Below are 13834 nucleotides of genomic sequence, written 5' to 3'. Positions count from 1 at the left end.
TGCTGAGAACAGTCTAGACCTTGGGAATTTTTGTCTGGGCTGGGGAGGGAATGACTCTTACCACTTCCTGCCTCGTGCCCCCCAGGAGCATGAGGACACAGAGGGACGGAAGCTGGGGCTTCCTCCCCCATGCCTGGGTGCCTGGTCAGGAATGGGTTCCCCGACCAAAGTACTATGCCCTAGGAGACCCCAAGCAGGGAAATGTCCTTGTGCCAAGCAGAGCATCTGGTCTGGGGTCCCAGCCACCCACCTGTGATCTTAGAGGCTGCTGGAAGCTGCCCACCTGGCCTCAACCTCCCTCAGTGCTGTCCTGTGTCAGGGCTGGGGAAGCTTCCGCAGGCCTTTTGGGTAGAGAGAGGGTGGTATCTCTGCGCCCGGACTAGTAGGAATGGGCGAAGCCAAGGGGACAAAGCGGCCTTCCTCTAAAAGGGGGAGTTCTGGAATCCCTGCCCATCTATCTGTGCAGATCCCTCTTCAGCGCCTGTCCCATTCCACCCATGCCTCACCCCACTGCAAGAACTTACATCCTTCCTATGAGCAAATGGCCTCGGGGTGCCCCCATCTTGACCCACGGCTTGGCCCAGTTGGAGTCACTCATTGGTATTTGGGGTATTTGGCATTTCTTGCTCTGCCCTTCAGGAGGAACCAGGGTGAGGGGCAAGTCACCTGGGCATGCTCTGGGTCCGCAGTGACCAGAGCAACAGGTGTCCATCCGCAGGAACACAAGGGATGCTGTCACCAGCCTCTGAGCTGGGGATCTGTCAAACGCAGGTCTGGCTACCTCAGCTCCAGGCCCGAGGGCCTCAAGAGTGGGAGTAGCTGTGATCTGTTCAGAGCTTCGGTCCCCCTGACGCAGCTGACTAGCCAGTGGGGTCTCTATTCCGCTAGCCCACCCATCTGTCAGGGAGACACAGCTCTGGCTGGAGAGAGGAGCCACCAGGTGGGGGATTCTCTGTCCCTGGTAGCCACTGGGCCTAGAAGACTCCTTCCCAAAGCATCTTGCTCTGTGGAGACACTTGTCCCCAACATCCTGTAGAGAGGAGCCAGGGCAGAGGGATCCAAGAACTTCTCTGTCCACCAGGCCACTTGTAATGGACAAGGACCCAAGTTGCTGGGCCTGTACCTAGGTCCCCTATAGGGAGCACACTAGTTCTTCTGGAAGCTCGGAGGGCCTGGACAGTGCAGGGGCTGTTACTGGCTGTGGGTCTCTGGGGCTCCACCCTGGGCTCCCCCAGGCAGAGTCCAGAGAGTGTCTGTCTCCGTGGTTTTTTTGGGGGTGCAAATACAGGAGCCCCTGTTGGGAAGCTGGTGTCCCAGATACAGGTGGTGACTAGACTTCCCTCAGCCTCCTTGGGCTTGGAAAGGTGGAAGGGACATACCTGAGTAAGTTCTAGAGAATGGAGGGATCGGGGATTATGCTTGGTCACAGGCAGTGACTGGGGCCTCAGCCCGCACAGGATGTTGTGTGCCTCGGTGATGGACCCTCTTTCTCCCCATCTGCCCTGTAGACCGTGGCCTGATGGACGCTTGGTGTGGATGATGAGGGAAGAACGCACCTCCCACACCCGAGAGGTGACCCCAGAGCAAGCCCTGGATGACCCCGCGAGCCGGAACCATGCGGCTAGCCTGCATGTTCTCATCCATCCTGCTGTTTGGAGCCGCAGGCCTCCTCCTCTTCATCAGCCTGCAGGACCCCACGGAGCTCGCCCCTCGACAGCTGCCAGGTGAGCCCTTGCGCTCGGCCCTGGTGCCCGCTTGCCCCAGCTTTCTTGTCTGAAGTGCAGGCCTCCGTGGCTGCCCCGGTGCCAAGTCTGTGCTGAGAGCCTCGGCAGGCAGAGGAGGGGGCCTGGCCTTCTCCTGGCGGGCATCAGCCTCTGGCCTCTGAACTCTAGCCTGTGGTCTCTGGCCTGTGCCCTCCTCTTGAAATGATAGCCAGGCTCTCATCCACTTGTTGCCTTTGGTGAAGCTGAGGCTTAAGGAGGATTCTGCCCTCTCTTGGGGCCCCTCCCACATGGTCTGGGGTATCAGAGGGTGAATGACTTCTCCTTGAGCCCATGCCCCCCCCATGGGACTCTGCTTCTCTGCCAGCCCTGGGACCCCTTGAATCCAGGCCCTCTGGCCTGGGCAGAGGGAGTCAAGTACCTCCTGCCTCTGCGAAGCTGAGATTGCTCCTGCTGGCCCCCACCTGCTGTCTGTATCCCACATGTCCCTTGTGAGCCATGGAGGGGAGCACCCTTCCTGACTTGCAGATATCTGCTGAGGACAGGTGGGATCCAGCAAGGGGAAAGTGGGAAGGATGGTTCTGGAGCCTCAGGCAGGCAGAATATGGAGAGGGGGAGCTCAGGCAGAATGCCTGCTGCTGAGACACAGCCCCCACTCATCTCTCAGCGGTGGGCCTGGGGGCCTTTAGCGGGGAAGTCTGTGAAGACAACCATGAGCTCCAGGACATGGATAATGTGGAGGAGTAGAGGCTGTGAGTTTAGGGAGAGAGATTCCTGCACCGTCCTACAGAAGAGCAGGGCCCAGCGTAAGGCACCTGGCCCTCAGGGAGGGGACCCCGGCTACTTGGGCCTGCAGCCCCCTCCCCAGCCCCACCCTCGGCTCTGGCTGGCTCAGTCATCCCACGCACAGACTGAAGGCCTGGAGGCATCAGGTAGAAAGTCGGAAGGTGCACCAGGAGGCTGGAATGAGGCCCGTTGGCCTGGCAGCTCCTACCAGAGGCCCTGGGCGAGGAGGCCAATGAGTTCATCCTTTCATCAAGAATCAGCAAGAGGCAGCCAGGTGGTGGGACCCCAGGAGACAACAGGTGAGTCACTGGTACTGACTCACGCCTGGGCTGCCCGGGCCGGGCCCTCAGGGGTAGTGGCTGTCAGGGGTGGGTCTGGCTACTCCCTGGCTTCTGGAGAAGCAAGGATATGTGACTGAGCGGGCTCCTCTGTGGGGACTTTGCAGCCCCATGTGAGCTTTAGAGTGGCTGGCGGCCCTCTGTCAGCAGAACCCGACCCGTAGGGTAGGGCTGTCAGGCGGGCTGGGATTGCCACCACCCGTCCGCCCCCCCCCCCCCCCCACGTGTGCAGTGTCTGTGTGGAAATGAGGTCCTGAACAAGGGGCCCTTAAATGTGGCTTGGGGTGAATGGTGTATCCTCGGGGTGACCCATGGCTCTTTGGTGCCCATTTTGGTGTGTGTGTGTGGCTGGGGCGCACACCACGGGCAGAGGATCCTTGTGTCCAGGGTCTGCATTCCGTGGGACGAGCCTGGGAGAGAAGGCACGAGTCTGTGTCCGTCTGGGCAGGGGCCATGCACTCATCCGTGGTACACTGCAGGGACAGATGCTACATACGTGGGTAGAGTTGGGACCTGGAGGCCAGGACACGCGCCCCGCCATGCCGCAGTCGGCCAGCAAACCAGAGCGCTTGCGCTTCGTGTCTTCCTGCCCCTCACACCAGCCAGTTGCCTCTGCACATGCGCCCCTGCCCAGCTGCCCCTGCGCATGCGCATGTGGATCTTTTCCATTACCAGTAGGGCCAGACCCCACAGGACGGCTGGCATTTTTGGGGTGGAATGGCGAGCTGGGGAAGGAGCTCTGAGCCTCCGAAGGGCATAGAGGATGACACGAAGCTTAGGCACATATCCCACTGCAGTGGGGACGGCGTGGGCCTGGCTGACCCGTGCGATGGGCACGCTTGAGGCTTGAGCCGTGTTCTTCTGGCTGTAAATGGAGCCAGACCCTCTTCGCCACGTGGCCGAGGATGGGCAACCTTGACATTCTACGTAAATCACATCGAACAGTCATAAAAGTTTAAGTAATGCTTATGTTACTTTCCCTGAGCAAAGTGTTCCTGACACAGGCTGTTTGTGTTGATTTGTTACTATTCATTTATTCTTGCCCTGTACTTCTCACAGCAGCCTAATTGTGATTCGGTACCAAGAAAGCAATATCAAAGTAATTTTCCACAACATTAGTTACAATTTTCTTCTGATCTTTCAAGTGAAACAATCCTATCCTGTTGGCTTCTCTGAGCATATAAACCTTGATTACATTTATCTGTTGGAAACCAGTGCTTACAAAGTATATGTATCCAGTTGCATGGGTGGGTGGCCCCAAGGGCCTGGACAAGCTGCCTCGCTGTGGATTTCTCCTGGTGGGAGGTACAAAGTCAGGAGGCTGCCCTGTCATCCAGATTGGGTAAGGCCATTGGGGATGCCGCCTAGAGAAGAAATTCCACACAGGCTCCTGTGGCTTTCACAGTGCAGCAACTTCTGGTGGCCTTGACCAAGGTGGGAGGGGGAGGGTGGGCAGGTGAAGATCCAGAAACAAGCCTGAGAGTGGGAGAAGGAGCCTTCAGTTGCTTGTGGTCCCTTAGGGTCAGGGTGTTGCTTAGATTTCTCCCGTGCAGTTATTAGGTGTTAACAGCAGGTGCACCTCTCAGAGACCAGTCAGCAAACCTCACCTGACTTGTGCATCAGATGGAATCTTACGGGCTTGCCAACTTTTGTAAATCAGGCCATTTAAAAAAAATGTTGGCTAGGGCGCCTGGGTGGCTCAGTCGGTTGAACGACTGCCTTCAGCTCAGGTCATGATCCCAGGGTCCTGGGATCGAGTCCCACATTGGGCTCCCTGCTCTGCGGGGAGCCTGCTTCTCCCTCTCCCACTCCCCCTACTTGTGTTCCCCCTCTCACTGTGTCTCTCTCTGTCAAATAAATAAATAAAATCTAAAAAAAAAAAAAATGTTGGCTATATTTTAAATCAATCAAACCTTTTTTTTTTTTTAAAGATTTTATTTATTTGACAGAGAGAGACAGCGAGAGAGGGAACAGAAGCAGGGGGAGTGGGAGAGGGAGAAGCAGGCTTCCTGCGGAGCAGGGAGCCCGATGCGGGGCTCGATCCCAGGACCCTGGGACCATGACCCGAGCCGAAGGCAGACACTTAACGACTGAGCCACCCAGGCGCCCCAATCAAACCTTTTGAAATGTGCATAGCTGCTGGTTAACCTATCTTTCACCTAAGATGAGATTTTGGTGTGTAGTGTGTATCAGAGAATTCACCTATCCAATTATTTTCCAGTTTCCAGTATTGCCAGGCCCTGAGGCCTCAGGAAACTCATTCCTTGACCCAAGAGACTAGGCTTGCCCCTTCTCTAGGTGGAAGATGCAGAGAACAGGCCAGAACCAGGAATAACACATCCTAGCCTGCTGGCCCTGGGGATGCAGAAGACAGATTCCAGACGTGTGGCTGGGCAAACTGAAATGTTATGGGTGGCCTTTCTTTATGAACTTTTTATTTTGGAGGGTTTGGAACACACACAGAGGAGATGAGAATAGCACAGTGACTCCAGGCACCCGGTACCAGCGGGCTCCGTCATGGTCAGGCCTGCCCCACCCACAGCCACTGGCACCGCCCTCCTTTGACTTTACCAGATAGCATATCAATTCAGCCATAAATATTACAATGTATTGCTCGATTTAAGAGATAAGAACTTTTTTTTTTTTAAAGATTTTATTTATTTTTTTTTAGAGAGCGAGCGAGAGAGAAACAGCATGAGAGGGGAGAGGGTCAGAGGGAGAAGCAGGCTCCCCACTGAGTGGGGAGCCCGATGTGGGACTCGATCCCAGGACCCTGGGATCATGACCTGAGCCGAAGGCAGATGCTTAACTATCTGAGCCACCCAGGCGCCCGAGATAAGAACTCTTTTTTAAAACATCCAACAATTCTTTAATATCATCCAATATCCAGTGTTCAAATTTCTGGTTGAATCACAAATATTATCAATACCTTTATTTCCACTTTGTTTTATCCAGGATCCAGATTAAGCCCACACATTGCAGTTGGTGATTGAGTTTTTAAGTCTCTTTCAATCTGTAAGATTCTCTCCTCATCTTTATTTTTCTCTTGCTCTTTATCGGAGGAAACTGGGTCCCAGGTCCTGCCGAGTGTCTCACCGTTGGGGTTTTTGTCGATTGTGTGTGTTTAGTGTATTTCAACATTGTTTTCTGCTTTTCATATTTCCTGTAAATTAAGTAAATCTAGCAGCTTCATCTGATATAGGTTTGGGGGTTTTTCTTTTTTTTTTTTTGGAAGATTTTATTTATTAGAGAGAGAGAAAACGCGTGTGGGTGCGCTCGCATGAGTGGGGGAAAGGGCAGAGGGAAAGGGAGAAACAGACTCCTGGCTGAGCAGGGAGCCCGACAGGGCTCCATCTGCCTCTCTGCTTTCAGGCTGAGCCAAAGGCAGACGCTTAACCAACTGAGCCACCCAGGTGCTCCTCTTTTCTTTTTGGGGAACAAGCATGCAGATGTGATTCTATGTTCTTCCATCAGGAGGCGCACATCTGCCTGGCTCTCTCTTATGATGCCAGTTAAGCCACTGAGGATGCACGTGGATCTGTCCATTCATTCAGGGCTGCACAATGCAGTGTTCTGAGTTTATCTTTCCTCCTTCATTCTTTTAAGTGGGATTTTGTTTTAATGGGGTGAGGTGAGTCATTGTTAGTGACCCAAGCAGCCAAAGTGATGGCGGATTGATTGGTTTATTCGTTGGCAAATAAAAAACCATGACCTTATGATAAAGATTCTGTTGCTAACACACTATAAATAGTTCTTTTTTCTTTCCTTCTTTCCTTTTTTTTTTTTTTTTTGATTTTTGGTTTCTAGAGTGAGTTTTCTTAAAGCGGGACCACCCCATGTTTCAGAGAAGTAAGCTCTTGGCTTTCCTGAAGCCGTGGAGTTTTGGGTGGTGGTGCTGGGGTTGGGGCTGCTGCTGGGATGTTGAAGATGGAGGCAGCCACAACGACAGCAGGGTTTGTGCTCAGGGGCCCCTAGTGCAGACAAAGGGACTGGACAGCCCCTGATGACTTCCTGGTCTGGAACAATCTGCCCCAGCACAAAGGCATTCAAGGATGGTGGTAATAATCCGCTTTTAGCATGTGCCAGATCCTGTGCCAAGCACTTTACATGTTTCAATACATATCATTCTTTTTTGTTTGTGTTTTTTGTTTTGTCTTGTTTTCTAAAGATTTATTTATTTATTTGAGAGACAGAGCGTGAGCGGAGGAAGGGGGAGAGGAAGAAGGAGAGTTAGAGAAGCAGACTCCCCACTGAGCATGGAGCCCTGCCCGGGGCTCGATCTCACAACCCTGAGATCATGACCTGAGCCAAAATCAAGAGTTGGACACTTAACCGACTGCACCACCCAGGTGCCCCAATACATATAATTCTGATAATAACTGATTATTCCTGTTTACGGATGAAGTACTGAGCAGTTGCTGGGTGGGCACACAGCAGCACTGTTCTTGATGCGTTACTCGCTGCATGCTGGGCACAGTGCCAGGCACTTCACAGGTATTTCGTACTCATTGAATACCTTCAAACCCCCATGAGTTAAGCACTCTTATGCCATCTGACAGATGAGACTACTGAGATAAGAGAGGTGAAGAGCCGGGCCCGAGACCACACAGCTTTGGGTTTCAGAGCCAGGATCTGTCCTTGGGCAGCAGGCTGTTGCCATGTACCTGCTCCCCTCCTTTAGTCTGCTCAACAGAGCAGAGCCTGGGCAGAGAGAGCCTGGATCAAGATTTGGAGGCATGTTGGAGTTTGGCATGGGAGGAACTCCCAGTGGATTAGGGGCTGGAGTGTGACCTGTGGGTCTAGACTCATGCTGCAGACACAGCCAGTCCCGGGGCCCACAAGCCCTTCCTTGGAGCATCTCAGAGGAGCGAGTCTTCGCTACAGGCTGAAGGGAGCTCCCGGGTCCTGAGGTGGGGATGGCCATTAGAAGGCACAGGTCTGGAGCTGTGGGCAGGAGCACGGGAGGGGAAAAGAGCACAAGGAACCCAGCGGGGAGGTGCAGATTGGTGCAGGAGAGGAGGCAGAGACCGGAGAGGGTGGATTCAGGAGGTCGGGGCAGAGTCGGCAACTGCACGGTGGGACGATGATGAGGGTGAGGAGGGCTGCTGGCTCTGACAGATTGGGATGAGGGTACCACTCCCTGAGGCAGACACACCAGATGGGGAGCGGTTTGGGGGAGGGGGCTGGAGACCACATGTTCTATTTTAGGCAGGTGGCATCTGAGTTGCTGGGCAGAGTTGCTCTGTAAGTCCTCCACCCGGGACTCCAGACTCACAGACTGCAGGCACAAGCGAGAGAAGGAGAAAGCCCCCACCCCTCCCAAGCCTCCTCCATCTGCCTCTCTGCTTTCAGGCTGCACACTCACTTCTTCCCTCTCCTACACCTGAGGGCAGAGTCGTGGCTGGAGGAGCCAGGAGGGCTGCCTGGAGGAGGGGAGCTGTGGGTGACTTCTTTGTCTTCTGTAGCACACAAGAGGTGACCAGGTGCCAACCTACTGTGGAAGCAGTGAAGTAGATTTGGGTGAGACTCTCTTGGAGCCTGGGGCCTCTCTCCAGAGTGCATGCGCCTGAACATCTTGCCTAGTCTCTCACAGTTAGAAATCCACGGAGCCAGAATTCCACTGCCAAGGGGCCCCACCAGCTCGAGGGCTCCTGCTTTTGTCCCCTGGGGGCAGGGATGTGTTGGCCGGAGAAAATATGGCCCTCACGCTTGGTCCCATGGTTACCAGGGACACACAGCCCTGCCTGCGCCAGTGCTGAGCCTACACTTGGCTCGTGTGTCTTGTTTCTACAGCAACTCTTTGCCCAGAGATGGCCACTTGGAGCCCTGAGAACTCTGCCAGGCCAGAAGAGATGAGAATAGCACAGTGACTCCAGGGGCTTTCAGTAGCTCACCCGTGTGGAGCTGATGGAGTAACCAGAGGCGTGGTGCTGTCCCTCTGCCTGCTGGCCCTGGGGTGTATATGCTCATGCTCCTTCTGGGCCAGGGGAGCCAGCTCCCCCTCCCTCTAGTTTCTGCGGAGCCATCTGCTTTCCCCAGGCAGGTGGTTTTTATTGGAATCCTCTTTAGTCTGTTTCCTGAAACCATTTTCCACCAGCATTGCAGAGCACCATATATATTTTCTACAAACCTTGCGAGGCTGACACATCCTTGTTGTGACTGTGAATATCAGAAGTGACATGTAATTGCAGTGATCCATCCTGTTAAGTAGCTGGCAATATATCATTGCGAAATCAGCAGGGCTGGGACTCTCAGAACCCGGTGTTTCTGAACAATGCACCTGCAGCGTGTTCAAACTCTCTCACCAAACACTGCTGAGGGCTCACGAGGGCCGCCTCACCCTCCCGCACCTCGCTTTTCTGTGACCACAGCAAAGAAAATTCTACTCTAGGTAAACCATCCACTGAGTTTCCTACTAGTCTTTGGAGAGCCCTCTCCTCGTCACAGAATGCACTGGGCTCAAAGTCAGGGCCGTGGGTCAGGATCCTTGTAATGGTCCCTCTTCTCTTGGGGGCTTCTTGGCCCCCTTCATCCTTATAATCTCCAGAGTGGCTCTGTGGGGTTCCTTCTGGGGCCACAAGGTGGGCAGTGAGCTGGGGTCACCCAGTTATCACTGTGCCGGCAGAGAGAAGGAAACCCGTGGGCTTAACAATTGCAGGATTGGACACCCATGTGGCCAGAAGCCCAGGGGCATGATGGCTGAGCCCGCCTTGATGGGTGGGTACACTGAGGCAGAGTCTGCATATTTCGGGGGCACCACTCACACTGTGTTCTGTGCTAATCTGGAGTAGTGTTGACTTAGAATCTAGGGTAAAATGGTGTCCCCTGGAAGTGTGGAGGGCAATACGGATGAAGGGACAGACGTGGGTTCCCCACATGGTAGTCAGGCAAAAGGTGCCGAAAATGGAGACTGGTGTCAGAACACACAGCCCTCGAGTGTGGGGGGCACTGGTTTGGTGGGTCCTGGAGTGCTGACTTTGGAGCCTTGTCTGGAGTCTGCTTTTGGAGTCAGGTTCATGAAGGACCCTCACCACTGCCTTCCCTGGGAGGCCCTGTGGGCCCTGTCTCTACAGGGGTAATTTCCCTGCCCCTATCCTCTCTCGCTGCAACTGGGCCATTCCAAGTGGCACCCCTGACCCGCAGCTCCCCAGCATCTGCTTCTCTGATTTGGGCCTCAAACATTCCCCCCATCCCTGCAGAAGACACCGGGGTCTCCAGCCAGAATCTCACTTTCCTTTGGTGCATTAAAATATGCTAAATGAAAAATAATGAACATGTAGGAACTAGTAACAGGAATCACCTAATTAAATTGGGAAACAGACATCATATCGCTGTAATCTGGAAATTGATATTAATAGAAAATGGTCCCAGAATTGTTATGCTAAAGGTTCCTAGGGGTGGGGGAAATTAAAAAGGAGAGCAGAACAGAACACTGGGGCACCAGATCCAGTAAGAGCAAGACTTCGGTTTTAAAGGAACTAAAGGGAAATGGTAAAAATAGGAGATGGGGTCACTGTGTGGATCTAACCGAGTCCTGGACGAACATGGCTCAGAAAGCCACAGAACCCCACACGCGTGTTCAAGAATTCTTTAAACAAGACAATGTAATTAAGCTTCAGTGTGCGTGACACGTCGTGAGAGTCGTGTTCCTTGACGTCTGGCAGCGACCCCGGCACTTTCCCTTTTTCCTCTGTCCTGGGATGTAGGCACAGTTGTCCTCAGCTCGGACTCCAGAGAGGGTAAGTTAGTGACCCAAAGTCCTGCGGCCAAAGTGGCTCGAGCCAGGATTCGAACCTGGATGTGCCTGACTGCACAGCCCCTCCTTGGCTCACCCTGTTCTCCTTCCCTGTTGCTACTGGTTGATGTCATGTTCTGCATTTCTTGTACATCCTGATATTTTTCTGCCATTTCCTCAAAGTGCATTTCTTGCCGACACCCAGCGGCAGCCGGACACCCTGACCCCAGCCCCAAGGCTCGTCTGGCGGTGTCGCTAATAAAGCCCACACAAAGCCCCCTTCTGAAATTACAGTCTGGCTGGAAAACTGGGTCTCCTATTGTGTCCGGGCCTGGGTGGGGGCCAAGCGGGGCCGCCGGTTCTGATGCCCGTGCTGGCTCGCAGAAGCCCCGGTTTCAGTTTGTGTGGCCGCGGCCGCGTACTGTTCCCCCAGGCCCCTCACTTGGGGGATGAATCCGGCTCTGTTCACCCGTGTTGTGAGTCATGGCTTGGTGGGCCCAGAGCGGGGCTCAGGTGTGGGGTGACCCCTATCCCACTCTGCCCGGCCCAGAATGAACTGGAGGGACCCAAGGAGGAGGGGCTCAGATCAGCATGTGCGATGCCCCAGAATCACATCCGGTCTGGGAGGCTATGACTGCCCCTGGGCCATGGTTGAGCCCTAGGAGGACTTAGGCCTGGGTGTCGGGGAGGGGTTACTCCCAGGACTGAGCTTCCTCTCCCTCCACGTGGGCCCCACCCCGACCCCCTTCACCACCCAGGCATCTTTAGTGGGGGGGGGGTCACCGACATAAGAGTCAAGCCCCCCACTTAACTCATGAGATCTGCCAGCAGGAGCGGGAGGGCAGAGCAGAACTCCAATCCCGAAGTGGCAGGGGGGTTGGCAGGGCGGCCCCCTCTGCCTGGCTTGCCTCCCCCTGAGCCACATTTGGCCTAGAGAGTCTGTGTTGTGGCAGGAGATGGGGAACTCAGGGCACACAGTGAATCAGAATGCTGTGTTCACGGCCAGTGTGGGGAAGAGCCCAGTGGGGTCCTAACATGTGCTTATGGAGGGCCCTCTAACCTTTCTGAAGGCCTAAGTTGCTAATGTGGGCAGCAGAGAAATGGTTTTGTGCCAGAAGAGGGTCCAAGGACAGGCCTGTTGCTATGGTTGCTGTCCTTCTCCATGGCCACTGGATGGTTCTTGGTTTTTTAAACCCCGAAAAGGTCATGGTGGTAGTTATGACAACAGCAGTACTAGAGAGTTGGTTCTGAAGGCCGATGCAGGTCGGCGGTGCAGTGAGCCCATTAAGGGTGCCCTGGGGGTGGACTGAGGCCTGCGTGCCTCAGGTCAGGCCTCGGTGGGGCTCTCACCAGGACCCCACCTGCTGGCCCCTCCTGTTTATGGTGACTCCTTTCTTGTGGCTTGAGGGTCAATGTGTGTCTTCTCCCTCCTGAAATATTTGCAGCAAGTTAGGAGCTCAGGCAGGCCCCATCTAAGTCAGAAGCTCACCATTACCTATCTCCTGGTGTTTTCATTATAAAGCTTATTTCTGGGATGTGTGGCTCTGCAGTTTTAACTTGAATCATAGTGAAACTCAGTGGACCGTTCTCTCATTGAAAATGTTTTATTTATATGGGAAAAATAGCCCAGCTGCAATGGGTTCCATTGCCCCCGCCCAATAGCTGCTGCTTGGGAGCCCCTGCACAGCCACTGGCCCCTAATGGAAGAGTAAGAAGCCCCTGGGGAGGTCTTCCCATTCTCACGATCTGGGGTCCAGACAGGAAGTTGAGGGCTGCTTCTCACCAAGCCTTGAGGCCTGGCCATGGCATTCCCAGCTCTCCTCAGAGGTTCTGAAGACCACCTATAGAGTAGACTAGCCCCCATCCAAGTTCCCCTTTCCCCCTAGCTTGGTTGTGCCCAAAGCAGGTCAAGCAAGGGTCCAGTCCCTGGCCAAGTGGTTCTCAGCCCAGGTGGTTCCCAACCTGAGTTGGACTGAGGCGGTGGTCTGTGAACCTTTCTCCACAATTTGGTTGTGTATCCAGATGTGTTTCATCCTGGGAAGGAAAGGGCTACAAACATTTGTGAATGCATTCGACCTTTGCCCTCAGGGTCTGGCCTGCCCCAGCAGGAGGGAAATGGGTAGGGAAAGGAACAAGGTGGGATGTCAGTGAAAATTGTATGCAGGGTCACCAGGTTGATCCGAAGATGCGTCCAGGGCAGGGAGACCATAGGGAACCGGGAGGGGGTGGTGGGGGAGGGAGGAGGGAAGCAGACAGGCCTGGGCCACTCCTTAGCTCTAGCCAAGAGTCCTGTGCAGTGTGGGCCCAGAGTGCCCAGACCCTCCCTTTTATTTATTTTTTTCCAAAGAAGCTGGGATCTGTGATGTATTTCTGTGAATTCTCCTGACTGTTAAGTGGCAGCTCAAATTTTTGAAGCTTAGAAGATGGTTTCAGAGTCGGACAACAGTTCACACAGGTACCTCCTATCGGTTGGATGGACAGGAAGGAGAGGGTCTGTCCCATATCCCAAAGCTCCCTCAGGCTGAGACCTGCCCCCTCCTGCCCTCCTTGTGCAGCCCCCACCGCCCAGGACAGAGAGGTGGCGGGTCTCCCTGGTGGGGAGGGGACTCGTGAACTCTTTCCAGCCCTGGCAGGACTGCGTCAAGCCAGACACCAAGTGAGTCATGAGCGGAGCTTCTCCAGGTGCCTACTGCCCGACAGTGGCCTTCTGGAGCCCCAAGAGGCCCTTGTCTGGTTCAGGAGGCCAGGAGCCCTGCCGGAGAACTGTCATGATTTCAGCATGGGGCCTGGGGGGCCAGAAAATGACTAGTCAGCAGACGCATGGGGGAGGCAAGGGCCAGGAGTCGGGGTCTGGGGAGGCACACAATGAAAACCTTCCTTCATTCACACACAATTACTCATATGCAAATATTTGCACCACTAGCAGCAGCAAGCTTTGGTTGCTATGAATAAAGGAAGGGTCATTTCTGGACAAACCTTCCTACAAGGGTGGGCCCTTTAACCAAAGGGCTGGGAATGGGCTGTGGGCTCCCTGTGGGGCAAGCTTGGGTTAAAATGGAGATCCCGGTTCCCATAGTGATGGCAAGGTTGGCCACACCGGTCTTCTTTCTTCCCGGCCTTGGATACTGTCTGTGGTTGTCACATCTGTCCGGGGTCTCCTGGGCGAGGGACCAAGCCTGGCCCAGCAAAGGACACTGTGCACTCTTCCTTCCCTGCTGTCTCCTTGGCAAGAATGGTGCCATCAGGGCTGTGAG

At 54.4% G+C, this 13834-nt stretch overlaps 1 protein-coding gene across 1 annotated transcript in view; it reads left to right on the top strand.

Annotated features, from left to right (window-relative positions):
* The first annotated feature begins 1594 nt into the window (after window positions 1-1594).
* The window catches only part of CHST8 (carbohydrate sulfotransferase 8), a 65271-nt gene continuing 53031 nt past the window's right edge, over window positions 1595-13834 (top strand). Inside the window, exon 1 of the mRNA XM_021701103.1 lies at window positions 1595-1724. Within this exon, the coding sequence (XP_021556778.1) occupies window positions 1595-1724 (130 nt within the window). The remainder of the gene's footprint in view (window positions 1725-13834) is intronic.

This window comes from Neomonachus schauinslandi, chromosome 16 (genome assembly GCF_002201575.2).
Source record: "Neomonachus schauinslandi chromosome 16, ASM220157v2, whole genome shotgun sequence".
Taxonomy (NCBI): domain Eukaryota; kingdom Metazoa; phylum Chordata; class Mammalia; order Carnivora; family Phocidae; genus Neomonachus; species Neomonachus schauinslandi.
The sequence above is the reverse complement of the archived record's forward strand: the minus strand, read 5'-3'. Positions and strand labels throughout refer to the sequence as shown.